Source organism: Vigna angularis, chromosome 3, assembly GCF_016808095.1.
Source record: "Vigna angularis cultivar LongXiaoDou No.4 chromosome 3, ASM1680809v1, whole genome shotgun sequence".
NCBI lineage: Eukaryota > Viridiplantae > Streptophyta > Magnoliopsida > Fabales > Fabaceae > Vigna > Vigna angularis.
In genome coordinates this window covers 39,349,636-39,369,373 of record NC_068972.1, presented here as the reverse complement: position 1 = coordinate 39,369,373, position 19,738 = coordinate 39,349,636, and the positions used below count along the sequence as shown (strand labels likewise).

Here is a 19,738-nt window from a genome sequence, read left to right as displayed (position 1 = left end):
CACACATAACATAAAGGTAAAAGTGTAAACTTTTGTATGTTTAATTTGAATGTAAAAAATTTAGGTGGGTAAAAAATTATTACTCTTCAACTTTTATTGCAAAAAGAACTTTTCTCTCTTTCCCACTTCCTCTGTTTTCTCTGTATCTTCTTCCATGCTCTCTGTTTCTTGTCCTCTAAACTACTTTTAAAATTATTCTTAGTCTTCAAATTTAAGAAGATAACCTTTTAATATATAACATGGTCAAATCTAGCTTTATTTTATGATAAGAACATTCCTCAAACCTGAACATAGTATGATCGCAATTCCTCAATGAAAATTTGAGAGGTATGAATAACTTATAAACATGACAGAGACAAAAAGAAGAAGAACAAAAGTAAAAACAAAAGCTCCACTTTCTTTTCATTACATTATGTATTTATATTACATATACTGTAATATATTACTATATAACTGAAACCAGCTACTATTAGCTTTTCCAACGATCAAGTGAAAGCCATATGAAAGCTGATTTCAACACACCATGCGTATCAGCATAACATAGTATAGTATAGTATACACTGTCCTTTTCTACGACCAACATTACCACTAATCATAAAATGATTCTATAAGACGCATAACCATGATTAGAGGTAAAACAGAAAACAACCTAAACTGTCTCAAGTCTGAAGAACCTCTACTCAATCCAGTTGATTGTTGTACCAGTAAACACCACTGTTCTTAGACTTTTCATCAGTCTCAACGTACATGCACTCTCTTGCCTCTCTCCACATTGCCTTATAGATAGGAGTGCCATCAAAGTGATAATAATCTCCCAGAATTGGTTTTATAGCTTTGGTGGCTTCCATTGCATGGTAATGCGGCATCGTGGAGAACAAGTGATGTGCCACGTGTGTGTCAGTGATGTTATGAAGAACCTTGTTCAGAATCCCGTAATCTCTGTCCACGGTGGCCAATGCGCCTCTCAGCCAATCCCACTCCGCGGAATCGTAGTGAGGAACCGCAGGGTGAGTGTGCTGCAAGAAAGTGATCAACACCAACAACGCATTTACCACCATCAGAGGCACCCCATAGACACAAACCACCCAAAGGAACCCTTTTGCCAACACAAACTTGTAGAGGCCGTAACACACGGCCAGAACCCCTACATCGGAGACGTAAATCTGAAGCCTTTCGCGGTCGGAGTAAATGGGGCCATAAGGGTCATAGTGGCAGGCGAAACGCTCGTAGCTCCGACCCGAAACGTTGAAGGCCAAGTAGAGAGGCCAACCTAGGGTTAGGGTGATGGCAAGAGTGAGAACTCTCCCAGCAGGGTTGTTGAGGTACTTAGAATGCCAACCAACGCTGGACTTTGTTTTCGGCACAAACACTTCGTCGCGTTCGAGGGACCCCGTGTTGGAGTGGTGGCGGCGGTGGCTATATTTCCAGGAAAAATAGGGCACGAGAAGAAACGAATGGAGAACGAGACCAACCGTGTCATCGAGCCACTGGTAATCGCTGAAAGCGTGGTGGCCACACTCGTGCGCTATGACCCAAACACCGGTGAGGATGGAACCTTGAAGGATCCAGTATAGGGGCCAGGCCAAGAGGGAGAGGTTATGGGGAAGGGTTGAGAAGTAGTTTAGCGCCACGTAGAGAAGACACGAGGCTATGGCCAGGTCGTAGAAGACGTAGGAGAAGGAACGAACCACCGAACGCTCGAAACAGTGCGGCGGAATCGCTTTCTTCACTTTGCTCAGACTGAACGGTGGTTTTTCGTGTGGAACGCGCTTCTTCCAAACCACATCTTCACCGGAGTTTCTCTGTTTTGGAGCAGAGCTTCGGCCACCACCTCCCATTTTCACGCAACCTGCAATTAACAGAAAGTTTTGGTGCACACTTTTAAGAAATAAGACAACCAAAGATTCTTATGATTGTTCATATAAAACAACAACACGATGAGAAGTGAAAGTTATAAAGTGTTTGAGTTACAAGAAATTCTGGATCACCTTAAATGTCTTAAGAGTAATGATGGGTTAAAACAATAAAATAGTACATTAATATTAAAATTTTATAAATAAAAGTATATGATTAGAAACAATTATTATACGTTAAGATTTTTCCTGAAAGTCCCTGAACATCATGGTCATTTTATAGGAAGAATTTGATCATCTTTTTCTAAAGCTAACATTGATATATAGACTAAAGCGTGTGGTGATGAAAAACTGAAGGCTTGCATTTACCTTGGAAGCTGGTGGATTCGTGTAAAATTAAAAATAGGGCTATGTAGTACTAAATATAGGAAAAGTTGAATTTGCAATATAAAGTTTTAGGGTTCTAATGCACGTTTAGCAATACTTTCACGTTGTGAAAAGTGAGAAGAAAATTGATTTTTACACGAGAATAAGTCCTGGCTACGAACGTGTCAAGTGTATGTGGAGTATGGTAACCAAGTCAATGTAAACAAATGGTTAATTTTGTAATTATCTACTTCACCAAAAGGATAACATATTTTCTGTATTAAAATAATTTCATGAGGTTGTAAATAATATCATAAAACATAGTTTATTATATAACAATCACATGGGAATTATGTATGCGTGGTCAACTTATAAATTATATTTTACACTTTGTAGTTTTGATTCCTTTTTTTGTTCATGTCTCTTAATTTTAATTATAGTAATTTTAGAGTTTTTAACTTTTTTTCAATTTATGATCTATGTTTTTGTTTTTCAAATTTATATTTTAATTAATGAAATTATTTCTTGATGATATCTTAAATAAATTTGCTAAGTTTAAATATATGATTAGAAGAAAAATAAATAAAAAGTGTAAAAAAATTAAAATTGAATCAAAATTAGCATGTTTTAAAATTTAAATGCTGAAATCACATAAAAAAATAAAATCGTAAATAAAAGTTAAAAGAAACCAAAGTTATAATTCTAAAATAAATTATCATGGACTAGATTGATTGAAAAACACAAAGCATATGGATATATTTTTCTTGGAGCAAAATGTTAAATTTATTATTAACAGACTTTTAATAATCAGAAAAGGACTTTGTTAACAGTTTCTTTAGAAAATTATGCATTACGGAACACTTAAATATGAAGACAAATGGGACAAATTTGATAAAAGATCAAATATATTTCAACTTAACAAAAAATAACATTAATAATATATTCACTTCAAAAACCACACGTCACATATATATTCCCATATTTAGCCTTTCCTACCTAAAAATATTCAAAAACTATTAATGTAACCATCATTAATCAGAAGGAAAAAAATGACCATCTTGACTGAGAAAATGATCGAATTTAATGGTATGTATAATGATTGGAATTGAAAATTTTGAAAACCTTGAACCAAATGAACATTAAAACATGAAACAAGCAGATTAATCAACTTTAATTAGAATCAGAAGGTAAATTAAGAACAGAAAAAGAAGAAGAAGCAATGATTATTAGATCCTTTAGATCTTAGATGAAAAAACTAGCATGATAATTATATATATATATATATATATATATATATATATATATATATATATATATATATATATATGTATAGAAGAAAAAGAATATGAAACATAAATAAGGTGAAAAACCTGAATAAGAGATGAAAAGTGAAAGGTAACTTATCTTTCTCCCTCTGTCTGAAAGGGAGAAAGGGTGGCAGAAGAATGTCTGAGAAGAGAGACGAAAGGAAGTATAATAATACTTTCCATCGAATGAAGGGATCCACTATTTATCAATAATTTTTATTTTTTTTATTATTTTTATTATTATTTGTGTGTGTGTGTTTATGCTATTATTTCGCCCTTTTACTCAGCAATGTGTGGTCATAAAGGGTGTAATGGTTGCCAAAGTAATCCATGTCACATACTTTTTCTTGAGATCCAAAGTTTATGGAATAAGCATATTTGGAAGAGAAAAAAGCCTAATTTGTAAAAAGAAAAGTTATGAACAAGAGGACGAGAGCCAAATATGAAGAATCTTGAAGCCTTATATATATTTAGGTTTAAAACATTTTCAAATTAAAAAAAACTCTTTCTTTTTTAAGAAAAAGAATATCTGTTATAAATTATAGTTTTCTCAAAATACCATACACAATTCTCGCAACTCATATTTAAAAACAGTTAACAGTAAATAAATCCAATTTTATTCCAACACTTTTATTACATTGCAAAATTGTGATTTTTTTCCTTTTTAAGGATTATTTATTATTTATTCTATTTTTATCGGATTTTGTCAAGATGTCTAAAGAGAGTATGAGAGTATGATGATCTCAACAACTATGTCTCATGGAGGAAACTATTAAGTTTCAAATAAAAACAAAAATATTAATCTTCAAAAAATCTTTCGTCACTCAAATAAGGAACAATATAAATTAATATAAGAGAGTAAATAAGAAAATTAAGTAAGAATTAAGTGTGAAAATTAGGTGTTCAAAAGGAAACTGAGTGAGTATTTCTTATTGTGAGATGATGTATTTATAGGTTTTTTGGACTCATCAATAAATATATATACAGATTTGTTATAGAGATTTTATTATTTCAAGATAACAAACTATATCATAAGATATTAATTATTATATTATAAGATATTATTTATATATTGGAGATATTAAGCAAACAATTAATTATTATATTATAAGATGTTATTTATAACTATCTTGGAGTTATAAGGGAGTTTAATAGTAAGGTTAGAAGGGATTGTGGGAGAGGTTGAGTTAAATTCTCTCTACCAACATTTGAGGGTTATAAGATTGGAGTTATAAGATATTATTTTTAACTATCTTAGAGATGTAATAGATTATGATGATAAATTATTATTCTATAACAAAATTGGTAGTTAGCTAAAGAAATTAACAAAGGAAAAATATTTTTTACTATTTAGTGAGCGAATAACAACTCAAAAATACAATAGCCAACTTGAAATAATTAACTATAGTTTGATAAAAGTGTATTTTGTGTCATTATTTCGTAACAAAATTTAATTTTGTTTGGTTACGAAATAATTTTGTTGCTAATCCATAGCTAACAAATAAAACATATATTTAGCAAGGAAATAATATCCAAAATATTCTCTCACTAATTTATTTATCTTAAAATTTTAACAAAATTATATTACAAAGGAATATATGTTTTTTTAATAAATAAGATATTAATATATTATCAAACTATCACTAATATATTTTATTATCACGTAACATAACTTTTTATTTATCAATTACATTTATTAGATAAGTTTTCAAAATTATAAAAGATATTTAACTAAAACAATATTGTTTTCTTTCCAATTTGAATGGTATCACTATTAGGAATACAAATATTTCTAGCTAATTTTTTTCAAAAAATAATTAAAAATTTTGTTTGTTATAAATAACAATTTGCAAGAAATTTATCAATTTTTTTATAAAATATTTTTGTATAAAAGTCTTACTCATTATTTTTTATTTGAACTTTATATTAAAAGAAGCAAAATAAGTTACAATATTTTCTAAGCTTTCCATACATATTCTCTTAAAAAAGAAAATTGGCAGATAAATTTTATAATACTTTAATCAAATTTGAAAGAAATTTAATCTAGCCATAATTTTATCAATAACGCTATAATTTAATATAGGGATAAGTTGTTATAATTTATTACGAATCACCTAGGAATGGTTAACGATAAATTCCTATAATTTTCTACTATTTAATTAGGGAGAAATTAGAGATAAATTACTATAATTTGCTACGTGTTAGTGTAACATCCCGATTATATAATAACCAATATTATATAATAAAGACGTTAACATCTAAATATAGAGAACAGTCGGAGTATGACGTGTAATTAAATGTGAAATTACAGTCATCCAGAAATAAAAGAAACAGAAAATTTAAACTTGAACAGTTGAAAGGATTAAACACTACAAGTGTTCAATCAGGAAATTCTAAGAAGACTACTCCGCAACATTAGTAACCTCCAACTCTTGCTCCAAGGGAATCTCCGCGACAACATCTGCTCCCATCCAAGTGGATGATCATCGCCAAAGAAACATACCCAAACAGCACACAACACAGACAATACAAGGGTGAGCTAACATGCAATAAATCATTTATAAAACATGCATAATTACTTCATTACAAACGTCATATAATAATTAAGTCAGACACCCTCATACCATCGTACCACAATTCCTATTGGACACTCGTCCCACAGTACCCAATAAACGCCACAGTACCCAATAGACACTCATCCGGATGATACGTTGATGAGCGGTCACAGGAGGTTATGCACTTGTAATGACTTCTACTTTTTCTTACAATTACACTTCCAAAATACTTCATACCATTCACAAGGTTAGTCCCCTCACTATGTCCAAAACCGGCACATAGACCAGGACCTCCTGCTCCTCTCACCACATAATTCATCTTTCTCTATTTGAGACTGGATGATTATTAGAGTATCAGGATAACCTCCTACTACAGGACCCTCAACATCAACATATACACTAATACCATAACATTACAGAATCTCTCCATGAGATTCATACCATACTCATATTCTTCAACTCACATTATACCATTACAAAATCTCCCCATAATACTCATATCATGATCAGATACATAAATTCAATTGCAATACAATAAAATACAATCATTACAATTATAAATAATCAGAAACTACCATATCACCACAGTAAATCCAACCTATCTCTTCCATTCACGTAAATCACATCACAGTATATATATTCCAAACATTCCACATGCATAAAAATCTGTTAAACAAACAACATTAATCAATCCAATACACATTACTAAACCGTAACAGTCTTAAAAGAACCACTAAACAACACAAATTCCCGTAACTCATACTTAGACAAAGAAAATGGCTTTGAAACCATCACCAACAGTCCCGAAAGGTTCCAAAACCTCCAAAACGACTTAAGAAACGTCCAAAACAGACACCCGGAACCCCAAAAACTATCAAAAACAAAGACGAAGCCACTTTCTGCGAACAACTCGCGCCGGGCGCGAGATGAGGGGCGCCGGGCGCGACTTTTCCCGAGAGTCTCGCGCCTGGGCGCCACTGGGGGCGCCGGGCGCGAACCAGAAGTCGTCCAGCCCCATACCAGTTCACAGAAACTATTTTGCACCTGTTTTACTCACTTTGATGACTCTAACAAGTCACAAATGACTTACCTAAGATATACCAATAGCCCAAATGTACTCAAAATCCTTACTTCCCAAAATCACTACCTCACTTCCTCTCAAAGTGACCCAAAACTCTATCAGCTTGTTCAAAACAGTGTATACTTTCCTTACCTTCCACTTGATCACCCCTCCAACAGAATACATACATCAACATACTAATCTCAAATATCATTTCAACCCAACCACATCCACAGTCACGAATTTCCAGCATACAGTTCATACAAAGATCAACACATGTATTGTTCATACAACTCATAGAAAAGATCTCGCTCCCCTTACCTCTTGAAGACTTCCTTTGTAGACCTTTAATCAATCTTCACAAGACTTGCAACACCTTGGCCTCCTTGCAACTCCAGAAACTCTCAACTTCACCTCTCTCACGAATTTTCCAGCAGAGACTTCACTCCCACAAGTGTAGAACCCCTTTCTCCTTCTCCCCACACTTCCAGATCTGCCCCCTAGAGATCTCATGCTCCTTAATCCACTAAGAAGCACTAATCATTGGAAAGGAGGTATGCCCATGCTCCCCTCTGACCAAGGAACCAATCATTTTCAGTCTGGAGCATATTCCCCTAACTTTTCCCGCAATCCCCACTCATTTCAGATCTTAAAATATAAAAAAAAACTGATACCTCTCGCGCCGGGCGCCCCAGAGGAAAGGGCGCTGGGCGCAGGTCTCCCAGCAGCACCACTGTTGTAACTTTGACAGTCCGGTTGACCCCCTTCCCGAAGTCGAAAATACGCGTATGAGTACTCAAATCGAAGCTATTCGAGTCTACTTTCTAATGGAAAAATAATTAACTCAATATCTAATTTGTAAAATTAGTTAAAATTAAAATACCAAACCATGTCAGAGTTGACATCATTGTATTTTACATATTAACTTAAACTTTTATTACCACTTGATACATTTTGGGTTTCTTAATCTTCTAATGAACCAAGACTTACTTTTTCCTCTAGTTTTATTATTATTTCCTCGATAATCTTCATGGTTTTGAAAGGAATCAATGAGTATGAGTTAGAAATTATTTGATCATAAATACGTTAATGTTATATCATAAGATATTATTTATAAATACCTTGGAGATATTAACATATATCTTGTCAATAAAAAGGAAATTTATATATATATTGAAGATATTTCACAATATATTAGAGACATTTTTCAGAATAGTATATAAATTCTCTAAACTCGAAATCTATAAATAAGATTAAGGTGAACAAGAGTTTCAATAGGTATTAATGAGATGAGCTTGGAAGAAATGCTTACACTATTTTATAACATCATATAAAAATAATACTCTACTTTTTGTGTTGTGTACATATGTCTTTTCCAAAAAATTTATCTTTTAGATAACTTTTTTAACTAAAAAAAATTAATAATTTTATCCTTTAAGTGATTTATTTTATAATTTAACCATTTTTTCATTTGACAAATTTTTTTGAACTTAATATTTTTTAAAACTAAAACAACTATGTATATAAAAAAATTATCAACAAAATAAATAAATATTATCAACAATAAAATTATAAAAATTATTTGTATTTATTTTTATAATTATTATAATAATATTTTTATTCTTTTTTTATCATCAAAAAAAAGCTAACACACATGAGAATATGTATTTTCAGTGATCTATACTATCATATGAAATGGACTCTTGAGGACACATTTACTTTCACTTTTACCTTTTAAATAGAATTTATTTTAATTAAAATAAGGGTTAAATATGTTTTTAGTCCCTAAACTATTGGTCATTTCTGGTTTTCGTCCCTCTTCCAAAGTAAGGTACACTTTAGTCCTCAATCTTTAAAAACGTTCGTTTTAGTCGAAAAAACGAACGTTTTGAGGACTAAAACGAGGACTAAAAACAAAATTTTGAGGACTAAAACGAACGTTTTTCTAAAAAATGAGGACTAAAGTGTACCTTACTTTGGAAGAGGGACGAAAACCAGAAATGGCCAATAGTTTAGGGACTAAAAACATATTTAACCCTTAAAATAATTATTTTTTTAATTTTATCTTTTAAGTGACTGTTTTTTAAGATTGATATTTTTTTATTTAACTATTTTCTAAATTTAATCATTTTCTAAATTAAAATAATTATCTACAATAAATTATAAAAGTTATTTATATTTACTTTTATAATAAGAAGAGTAATAATTTTATTATTTTTTGTTATTATAAAAATAAGTGAACACCTAGGGATAGTATTATTGGTGTTATAATCATCTCAGCCTTTTTTTTATATAATTTCCTTACCAATTTTACCTTTTTTATTATAAATTATTTATTATTTATTTTTAAAATTTTATAATTATTTTTAAAATTTATTTAATTATTTACAGTAAAATTAAAAAAAATTAATATATTATTCTTTTATAGTGTTAATTAGTTTTAAATTCTTGTGTTTGTTTATTTATTAAAAGAGATTTAAACGTAAAGAAAAAAATAATAAATATTTTTAAGTTTATAATTAAGTTTTAAGTAGAATTAACGTGAAAAATGATTTATGGGTTAAGAAAGTTAATATATTTGTAAAAATATAGATAATAGACCTTGTAAAAATCATAAGATGTGCTAAAATATAGAATAGATTCTCTAAAAATATGAAGGATATGTAAAAATATATAAAGTAGACTCACTGAAAGTACAAATCAATGTGCATAAATTTATCTAATATGTAATGTTAGACTTTTCTAATCAATACATCGACAAACTATTTAATATGCGAAGTTAGACTCATTTAATTAGTATATAGATAGACTCGACTAATAGTATATGAACAAATCTATATAATGTATATTGTAAGACTCGTCTAATAAGATAATGGATAAAATCATGTAATGTGTAATAATAGACTCGTTTAATATATGTATGAATAAACTCATCTAGTGTATGTGTATGTTACAAGACTCATTTGATTAATGTATAGACATACTCGTTTAATGTTTATTCTTAGACTCATTTATTTAATGTATGAAATAACTTACTCATTTATTCAATGTATAGAATGACTTGTCTAATTTAATAAATGTATGAATAAGTTTGTTTATTGTATATTCCAATATTCATTTAATCAATGCATCAATAGTTTTGTCTAATGTGTATTAATATATTTATCTAATTTGTGTGTGGAAAGACTTGTTCAATGTATATTGCTAAAGTTGTGTAATCAATATATGAATGATTCGTTTATTATGTATTGTTAGACTCGTATAATCAACACATCAACATACTCGTCTAATACTTTTTTCTTTACTCATTTAATCACTGTATTTGTACTTATCTAATAATTTTTGTTATACTCGCCTAATAATGTATGAAATGAATTTTCTAATATTTTTTGTTATACTCATTTAATTAGTGTATGGATAGTCTCATCTAATGTGTATTGTTAAAATCATGTAATTTTTATGCTATATTCATGTGATCAATGTATGGAAAGGCTTGTCTAATGTATATAGCTAAACTCGTATATTCAATACATCGACAAAGTCGTCTAATATATATTGTTAGACTTGTCTAATGAGTATATGGATATACTAGTATAATGTGAATTGCTAGAGTTGTTTAATAAATGTATATTTAAACTCGTGTAATATGTATTATTAGACTCATTGAAACAATGAGTGGACACACTTTTTCAATGTGTATTAATAGACTCATCTAATTTGTGTATGGACAAACGTGTCTAACATATACATTCGTTTAATTATTGTACAGATAGATCTAATCAATCTATGTACAAACTCATTTAATGTATATTGCAAGACTTGTTTAATCACTAAATGAATAGACTCATCTAATGTGTATTAATAGACTCATAATTTCTGTATGGACAAACTTGTACAATGTTTATTGTCAATCTCTCCTTATCAATGTATGGACATCTTCATCTAATGTTGTTTTATTATACTTGTGTAATTAGTGCATGGACAAACTCGTCTAATAATATTCCTAAACTCATGTAATAAATGTAAAATGATTCATCTAATATTTTTTTGCTATACTTATCTAGTGATTGTATGGATATATTAATATAATGTGTATTATTAAATTTGCTTGATCAGTATATTGACAAACTCGTTTAATATTTTATGTTACTCGTGTAATTAGCATACTCATATACTTGTCTAACAAATGTAAAGAATGACTTGTCTAATATTTTTTGTTGTACTATAACTAATGTATGGATATACTTGTTTATTTTGTATTATTAGACTCCTCTAATGATTCTTGTTATATTCTTTTAATCAATATATACGTAGACTTGTCTAATGTGTTTATTGTTAAATTCATATAATATTTTTTTTTATATTTGTTTCGGGTTGGGGTTGAGATCCCTTATTCAAAGCATTTAAAGTTGTCCTGGAGACTAGATGGGCTTCATGATGGTCTTCAGTTATCCAAGTTGTGTTGTTCGCTCTCTTTTTTTCTTCTCCAAGTCGTGTGGGAGGGTACCTGCAAAAGACACTCTGACGCTCAAATTAGTAACTTTGTGTGATCATAGTGATAATATTCACTAGAAAGTAAGTATTCATAATTAATTACCTGACCATCCTATCAAACATATATTTATAAATATTAAAATGAGCATATCCTTAGGCATGGCCCATTACCAATAAACAATTAATATTTGGGAGTTGCTCCCTCCACCCCCACACGTCTCTTCCTCCACCTCCCCAATTTTCTAAAATGCCAATTATATCCTTCCAAAATGACAATTATATCCTCAAAAGTTAAAATTTTTTATTTTTATTATTTTAATATTTTAATTTATTTAAAACTTCTGATTTACTTCCCTCTGCACCTCTTCCTCTCTTCCATTTCCGTTTACCTTTCTCTCTTCCGTCAAGCTTCTTCTCCATTTCTCCATTTTCGTTTATCATTTTCTCTTCAAGCCTCATCAACCTTTCACTTCTATTTCTCCATTTCTTTCTTCTTACCATATATAACATTTAAAATTATAAATTTAAATATAAATTACTGTAAATAAAATAAACAAATAAAATAAAAACGAAACGTAAAAGGAACACTGCCTCTGGACGGATGACATCCTTCAACGGATGTCAACATCCGTTTAAGGCAAAACGGATGTTGACATCCGTTGAAGGATGTCATCCGTCCAGAGGCAATGTTCCTTTTAGGTTTCGTTTTTATTTTACTACGTTTTGCGGCTCATGCAAGGATTATAGGCTTGGATATTCAAAGGATTATTGGAAGTATGGGAAGGGTTTAGGGTTTAGAATTATAGGAAGGATTATGACTACGTACCTGGAGAGGAACCACGACAAGGACACTACACCATAAACGCACTGCACCACGTATTGCACCGAGAACAAGAGGAAGATTGCTTGATAATTCTTTTCACGATCACCAAGCTTTGCAGAAAAATATTTTACTCATACAAGGAACTACGTAGGTTATCAGTGAAATATGTTATAAATGAATAAAATTAAAAAACAATAATTTTAAAAATAAAATTTTACTGAGGGGTAAAATAGTAAAGGAAAGATGGAGGAAGGGGCAAAAAAGTAAAGGGGAGGTGGAGGAAGAGATGTGTGGGGGTGGAGGGAGCAACTCCCTTAATATTTTTATTAACTGTTAATCAATTGTAACTATCTCAACAACATCTTAACTAATTGGTTTAAGAGTTGTTAATTGTTTGTCCAGTCCATTGGCCCAATAATAATAACTTTAGCGCTAACCCACTTATGACCCAACACCCATGAAGCTTTTTCATCTGCTTTTACCTTTAGCACTGACCAAATTAAAGGAATAAAGTTTACCTTTCGGGTTAGATACCATACCATACAATATTTATTTAGTGTGTTATTATATTAGTCTAATATATATTTTTAAAATTCTTTTAATAACAATATAAAAATAAAGTATTTTAAAATAATTAATTTATTAACTTTATCTTTTGTCCGATCTTACTAAAGTTTTAGGCTATACATTTTTAGATCTTACTAAAAAAACTAATTTTTTTAACATTTAACAAAATAAATGTGAATAATAAAGTAAATTTTATAACATATTTCTTTTATATTATAATATATTACACCAATATAAAAAGTAAGACGTTCAAAAATACATTTAGCTAATTTGTTCATTTGCTCGAGAATACTTAATAAATGCTAAATGAAGGTATTAGAATGGGAATAAAATTATTTAAAGAAAGGTGAAAGGTGGGCTATGAATAGTAGAACGTGGTAGAAGGCCGTTACTCCCTTAAGTTAGTTTCGTAGAGAAACGTGGCAGTTAGCGTTTAGAAAGATGCCACGTGTGTGATGTTCCACACGTGTGAGAAACAGAAGGGCTCTTGAATCTTTATATAAGGTGTCAGAGAAAGAAGAGAAAACAAGAAGATTGAAAATGCAAGCAGCGAAGAAAGCCGTGGAGAGCGTGAAGGAAACCGCAGCAAACATTGGTGCTTCTGCCAAGTCTGGTTTGGAGAAGACCAAAGCCACTCTTCAGGAGAAGGTTTATTTATCTCTTATGCATTTCTCTTCAAAATATCAAACCAAAAACTGTTTTTTCCTTTTCAGTTTCATTTTTGTTCATGCATGGGGAATGTTACATCTTCAATTAACCAGAAATTTTTCTCATGATTATTATGGAAATTATCGAAATCTAGTATTCGTGGAAAACCACGAAAATGAAATTGGGTCAGTTACGTAATTGGGCTTATACTAACTTTGAATTGGGCGGAACAGAGTGAGAAGATAAGTGCACACGATGAAAGGGAGAAGGAAATGGCCACTAAGAAGAAACAAGAGAAGATAAACCAGGCCGAGACGGAGAAGTGCCAGGCGCGTCAGCACAACGCTGCCGCCAAGCAGTCTGCCATCGCTGGACAGGCCGACGGGCCTCAGACAGAAACAACCGAGCCCAGTTCTGGGCCTGACGACGCTACATACACTGGGCCAGGGTCTGAGACTTCGGCCTTCACCACAACTGGGCCCGGGCCCGATGCCATACCCCCCAGTACCGGGTCTGAGCTTGGACTTGGGGCTGAGTCTGCCATGTACCCCACCAGTGAATTTGGACAAATGGGATCTAACCAAGCGACAGGAATGCCTGGGCCTGATAATAGGTATGTTCTTGATCATGGGCCTGAGGCTGGGCATGGGTCACTTCCATCGATGGACAGTAACACTGTCATGGATACAACGACCCAAACAAGCATTGGGGGAGGAAGTGCTCCTACTAGTGGGCCTACTTTCAGTTGAATAACAATGATTCGTGAAGTTTGAATGTAGATTTGTTTGTAGGTAGTTAAGGTGATGTTATTACATTATGTAGCTTTGATGTCGTAGGTGCTGTATTATTTTACTAATCTTACGTTGTATACTTGTGTGTGTGTTTCGTAATTCACAACCATTTTGGTTTGGTTATGGGACCAGTGTTGTTCGTGGAACATTTGGTTCCTCTAAGTTGCCTTATCTGTTTGTTTCAATAAATAAAAGTGTAGTCTCAAGGAATGCTGCTGCTTCTTCTTTTTTAATTTCATGGCAAAAGAAATCAGTGAATTTATTGAGTTATTTACGCTATTTTACAGAGAAAATAATCTTTAGGGCCTCACCAACATAAACAGAATAAAAGACTTAAATTAACAATCAAAGAGTATATAGCCCTCTTTTTTTCCTTATGAAGTCAATTTATTTAATTAATATATACGCTTGTTAGAATTGAATACATAAGTGTAGGAGGAGTTATATTATCAATTAATTGTAAATTTTCTTTGATATAATTTTGTTTGTATTATAATTATTAATTCTCAATTGCCCATACTCATTTAATTGTTACCTAATAACACCTGTAACGGGACACCTAATAATATTTTTTGTTTGAAATGTACGTCAAATTCTAAATCAAAATTTAAATCTCAAATTTGATCATTAACAACCCATCTTTTTCAAACTTACAATTTGTGTAGAAAATCAGCGTTATAAAAAGGTCGGTGTAACATGTAAAAATTGAAATGAAGTTTATGTAATATTTAACGACTTAAAAATATACTCACAGATCGATTGCTTGAATAAATTATAAAACTCAACCCAGCTAGATGTCGACCACTTCAAATTCGTTTTTTTTTCGTCATTGAATAAGTTTCTCATACAAACATTTTGAAGACAGAACAAAACTGATAAAAAGCAAAAGAAATGAAATAAAAACATGGCATTTTCTTACATCAGGCATGCGCTTTAATATAGTGAAATTATCATGTGAAGAAAAAAACAGGATACTCATTTTTGCAACCGCATAAAAGATGATTTAAAAATTAACTTAGTACGGGAAAACTATAACAGGAAAATTAATGTGAGTACCACTAAGTAACAATGCACAACAACATCAACTGCAATAATGATAATAATAGAACTGGCTAATACAAGATCGAAAAACAAAATCATACCCCCTGCTTGCGCAACTCAGCAGCTCCATGAGCAAAGTGGCATCGATCTCCAAAGGTGCAAGACCCTTTTGCAAAATTCTCACACAGCTTGGTCTTGAAGTTGCTTCCAGGTGGAGCAGGGGCACCAGGAACACCAGGGGTGGATTTGGGAGGGGCTGACATTGAAACAGTCAAAAGTAAATCTTTTACCATATTACTTGCCTCCTTTATCTGTTCGAATGTTCCCTCAAGTTCAATGTTTCTAAGGTTTGGATCAGTTTCATGCTCTCGGATTGAAAGTTTCGCTCCTGTTTGGCGACAGATCTGCTTTGAGTTCACACCACCCTTCCCAATGATAGCTCCTGCCAGAGAAGCTTCTACACTGATCTTGGCAGTAGAAATGGCACCAAAGCTCCCAGCCAAGGGAGGAGGCTCAATTCGACCAGCCATTCGACCAGCTGATGGAGGTCCCAAAGGACGATGATCATCAATTGAGGGAGCAATAGGTTTACCAAGTTCCCATTCACCGTGAGCAAAATGGCACTTGTCACCAAATTTGCATCCTTCGGCAGTATTGAACTTGTTACATATGCGTGTTTTAACAGCAGATGGAGTAGAGCCATTAGATACCGGAAGTGGTGCAGCAACAGCTCTTGAAGGAGGAGCAGCAGGTTTCAAATTCATCATATGGGCAACCACATTATAACCACCAGGAACATAATGCAAGAAATGGCAGCCCTCACCAAATGGGCAGCCAGCAGTGCTGCAAAAGGCATCACGGTATAATCAGATCATCACATCAATACTTCTTACATAAAATGCAAGCCTCTCTTTTTATTTCCGGTTTTCTACAGCACAAGTGAAAAAGTATCTCATGGTATACATTGTAAAAGATCATGGGTTATTTAGAAAGACATGCATGAACTATGTTCAAACTTCGAAAACCAACAAATGTCTAACACTAAGTTCAAGAAAGTGAAACACTCAGTCAAACACAAGGAGATATCAGTGATACAGGGCAGAGATATAGCAAGGCTACTTCAAGACGATCAACCATGTCAGCATTTTAGCATCGCAGATCTTGCTTATACCATGTCAACATATTAAGCGAGTCAACCAAATTCGAAGTACTTAGTTTGTTTTCACAAAATATTATAACAATCATGTATAAAGACCAAGTAAACTAACAATTGCTACAGAGCAATAGTTAATATTGACCAAACTGCATCAGAGCAAAACGAGGAATTGACAAGTAGACTTATTGAAGCAACGAATTATTCTTGTCTGTCTGTTTAATATATTATCAATGAGAAAATTTATCAATGCTTATCACAATGTAATTTTTAGCTCATGAACTTGTCTCGTTCGATTTAAATATTTAACAGTGTGTACAACATTTGATAAAAAAAAAAACTGACGATAGGTTTTCAGAGGGGATTAACGGGCAAACAAAAATACAGTTTCCATCAAAAGCTTAGGGAGTGTGCTCTGGTCTTCCCTTCAAGTTACGATTCAAACCAAAATTTTCACTAGTTATCAAACCAGCTTGGTAGTGTTTGGCCCAACTTTCGTTTTGGTTTTTCTTTTTCAAAAAGAAGCTAAGACACACATATTTGGAAAAGCTCCTAAATTAAGGAGCATTTTTCCGTAAAATATAGAAGGGAAAAAGTTGCTTAAGAGTAAAAAAAGGCGACTGAAGTAACTTTTAACAATCAGCTGCAATAACAACCACCAACTTATCCTAAAGCTAAGTAGCTTTTAAACCAAAGAAAGGATGGCAAAACAAAATCCCATTTCAGATGGTAGCAAAAGATTACACTTATACGGGGCAGTTTGAAGTCTCCATTTCCTACACCCAAACCAAAGAGTAAGCTCGGCAACAGAGCTGTGTTTGCTCAACCCCACCACTATGTACAGCACCCTTCTAATTAGGACCTTGCACACTATTACTTTGAAATCATTTATTCAATCCACCTCCTCAGTCAAGTGCTAAAAAGCTCAGAAAGGGGGATGGGGGAAAACTAACAAAAGCAGAACAGAAATTAAGACACAGAACAACCAAGTGCGTAACAATGTAAGAATGAGCAGTGCTGAGAACCACCACAATAAACAAGCACCATAGAGATTACACAGATTGGCTTGTGACTGAAAAAAAAATCAGTTTCGTACTGAAAGAAATTGATGATTGGGTATGAATTCTTAACAAAATCAAGTTTGGGCTACTGTTTCCTTGCAAAGATCACTTCACAAGGAAGGATCCAACACAGAAATTATACAGAATTGACTATTAAGAACAACAAAGTATTAAATGAACACAATTTCAACCACATCGTCAAGGTTTAAGGCTACTGTAACCGCAATCCAGCAAATATAATGATGAGACCTTACAGTGAAATTCCCCTCCATGAGCACTGTCAATCAAGGTTCTAAATTGTGGTTGCAGTTTTATTGCAATCCCTGGTGTTGTGGAAATACGAAACCACATTGGCCACCTTAGTCCACCACATCAAATATTGCAACAACAGCAACCATAAAGTGCTCATTGGGAGGAATTTGATCATAATTTCGCATGACCATAGTGCTGGATTGCAATCTTCAGAATACTAAATTTTTACTGACATATTTACATTATCAAGAATGTAAGTGTAAAGAAGTCACCAGCTAAAAACATATCCAGAAAATCCCTAACAAGCAAGAAGGAATAAAAGATGTTAGAAAACAACTATCATGTGAGTTTACTTCAAAATAAACAACCTCTCAATAAAATTCACCTCTAACTATATACTCAGAATGTAAGATAGGACGCAATTGACTAGTTCAAGTTTATAGGAGCTGAAAACAAATTAGTCTCTTGAAAAATATAACACAACCTTGATGCTAAATTTTAAATGCATCTATACATAAGCTAGACATAGAGTAACTGACCCAAGTAACAAAAGTGCACCGTGTCAGTCTATTAATAGCTTACCATTTGAAAGGTGTGTTCATAAATAATAGCATGCAATAAAAACTTCAAAGATATTGTTAAAAACACGAACAACATTTACACTAACTAAAAAGCGTGGGAAACTCAAACAATGAAAACAATCAATTTATCTTTGGTATAATGTTCCATTGCCAACGGTCGTCCTGCAAATTGTTATCATCTTTATTGTTCTCCATTCCAAAACCATTATTCTGTTACAACTTGATTAGACCAAAGAACAGTATGTACCTGTATAAAAGCTTCCAATACCAACCCAGTTAATTCACAGATTAGTTTTATAGCATCACTAAAACAATTAATTCTTACCATACACCGCCATTACAAAAATGTAAAATATGCACTTCAGATATACACATTTAGATGGGAAAGATTAGAACCTAAAAAACTTGGTACAGGGCTTCGATTTGCTTCCTACACCACCTGATAAGGACTCCAAGTCTGTTGCAAAACATTAATTACGTTTTCTCAGTTAATGTTCTTTACTGTTATTATTAAATCAGTACACTCCATTTAAATTTTTTTCTCCAAAAACACATATATCTCACTTACGAGTAATACTTATATCTGAATTATATTAAATCAGGTCAAATTTTGTACCCAAGCTAATAATTAACAAACCAACAATTAAAAAAAATATGTAACACCGTGAACACTAAACACGTAACCACTGTTTCGTTTGAACAAAAAACGTGTAATATATGCTCTTACTTTTCGCTGGTCGAATTTTCAAGAATTTCAGGAGTGTTGTAACAAAGCAAGTAACTAAGCTAAAACCCTAAAACGAAAAACGACAAAAAAAGCAGAGGCAAAACGACGAAGCAAAAGGAAGGAAAACGGGACATTGCCGAGTAAGTAAACAGAGAATGTTATATAGAGAGAAAGACAAAGAGAGACGGATAGAGTGCAAACCTTGCTTGGTCTTCTTAACGGCGCCGTTGAGGCTGAAGGAGAGTTCGGGCCTTCCACGCTTGCGAAGGTCCATTGAGACGGATCGAGATCCGGAAAAACCCTAACTAACGGCGGAAAAGAGGTTTTGGAGAAGAGGGTGGTGAGACAGAGAGAGAGAGAGAGAGAGAGAGAGAGAGAGAGAGAGAGAGAGAAGGTGGTGGTGATGCGAAGAGAATATCAATAAATAAATAAAATAAAATATATATTGAAATTGGTGAG

General features: G+C 32.5%; 3 protein-coding genes across 4 annotated transcripts; 1 reads left to right on the top strand and 2 right to left on the bottom strand.

Moving 5' to 3' along the window:
• Positions 1-377: 377 nt before the first annotated feature.
• On the bottom strand, positions 378-3,672 carry LOC108325188 (omega-6 fatty acid desaturase, endoplasmic reticulum isozyme 2). Of its 2 annotated transcripts, none has more exons than XM_017558209.2 (2): positions 3,590-3,672; positions 378-1,849 (listed from the first exon to the last, which is right to left on the bottom strand). In XM_017558209.2, the coding sequence occupies exon 2, from the start codon at positions 1,836-1,838 to the stop codon at positions 681-683; it is 1,158 nt and encodes a 385-aa protein (XP_017413698.1). In that variant the 5' UTR covers positions 1,839-1,849; positions 3,590-3,672; the 3' UTR covers positions 378-680. The 2 variants fall into 2 exon arrangements, with proteins under 2 accessions (XP_017413698.1, XP_052730662.1); XM_052874702.1 differs by lacking the exon at positions 3,590-3,672 and adding an exon at positions 1,989-2,078.
• A 9,850-nt stretch (positions 3,673-13,522) lies between these two features.
• Positions 13,523-14,674, top strand: LOC108325396 (18 kDa seed maturation protein). Its single transcript, XM_017558464.2, has 2 exons — positions 13,523-13,673; positions 13,907-14,674. Exons 1-2 carry the CDS (start codon positions 13,566-13,568, stop codon positions 14,420-14,422), a joined length of 624 nt encoding a protein of 207 aa, XP_017413953.1. The 5' UTR covers positions 13,523-13,565; the 3' UTR covers positions 14,423-14,674.
• Positions 14,675-15,442: 768 nt separating this feature from the next.
• On the bottom strand, positions 15,443-19,738 carry LOC108326431 (zinc finger CCCH domain-containing protein 14). Its single transcript, XM_017559934.2, has 3 exons — positions 19,481-19,738; positions 18,949-19,009; positions 15,443-16,348 (listed from the first exon to the last, which is right to left on the bottom strand). The coding sequence occupies exons 1-3, from the start codon at positions 19,551-19,553 to the stop codon at positions 15,601-15,603; spliced, it is 882 nt and encodes a 293-aa protein (XP_017415423.1). The 5' UTR covers positions 19,554-19,738; the 3' UTR covers positions 15,443-15,600.

Excerpts from the sequence above, each read along its gene's own strand:
- LOC108325188 (XM_017558209.2), bottom strand. The coding sequence starts at position 1,838 with ATGGGAGGTGGTGGCCGAAGCTCTGCTCCAAAACAGAGAAACTCCGGT.
- LOC108325396 (XM_017558464.2), top strand. The coding sequence starts at position 13,566 with ATGCAAGCAGCGAAGAAAGCCGTGGAGAGCGTGAAGGAAACCGCAGCA. Across the intron at positions 13,674-13,906 it reads AAGCCACTCTTCAGGAGAAG|AGTGAGAAGATAAGTGCACA; the intron begins GTTTATTTATCT and ends TGGGCGGAACAG.
- LOC108326431 (XM_017559934.2), bottom strand. The coding sequence starts at position 19,553 with ATGGACCTTCGCAAGCGTGGAAGGCCCGAACTCTCCTTCAGCCTCAAC. Across the intron at positions 19,010-19,480 it reads CGTTAAGAAGACCAAGCAAG|ACTTGGAGTCCTTATCAGGT; the intron begins GTTTGCACTCTA and ends GTTTTGCAACAG. Across the intron at positions 16,349-18,948 it reads CCCTGTACCAAGTTTTTTAG|CACTGCTGGCTGCCCATTTG; the intron begins GTTCTAATCTTT and ends TGCCTTTTGCAG.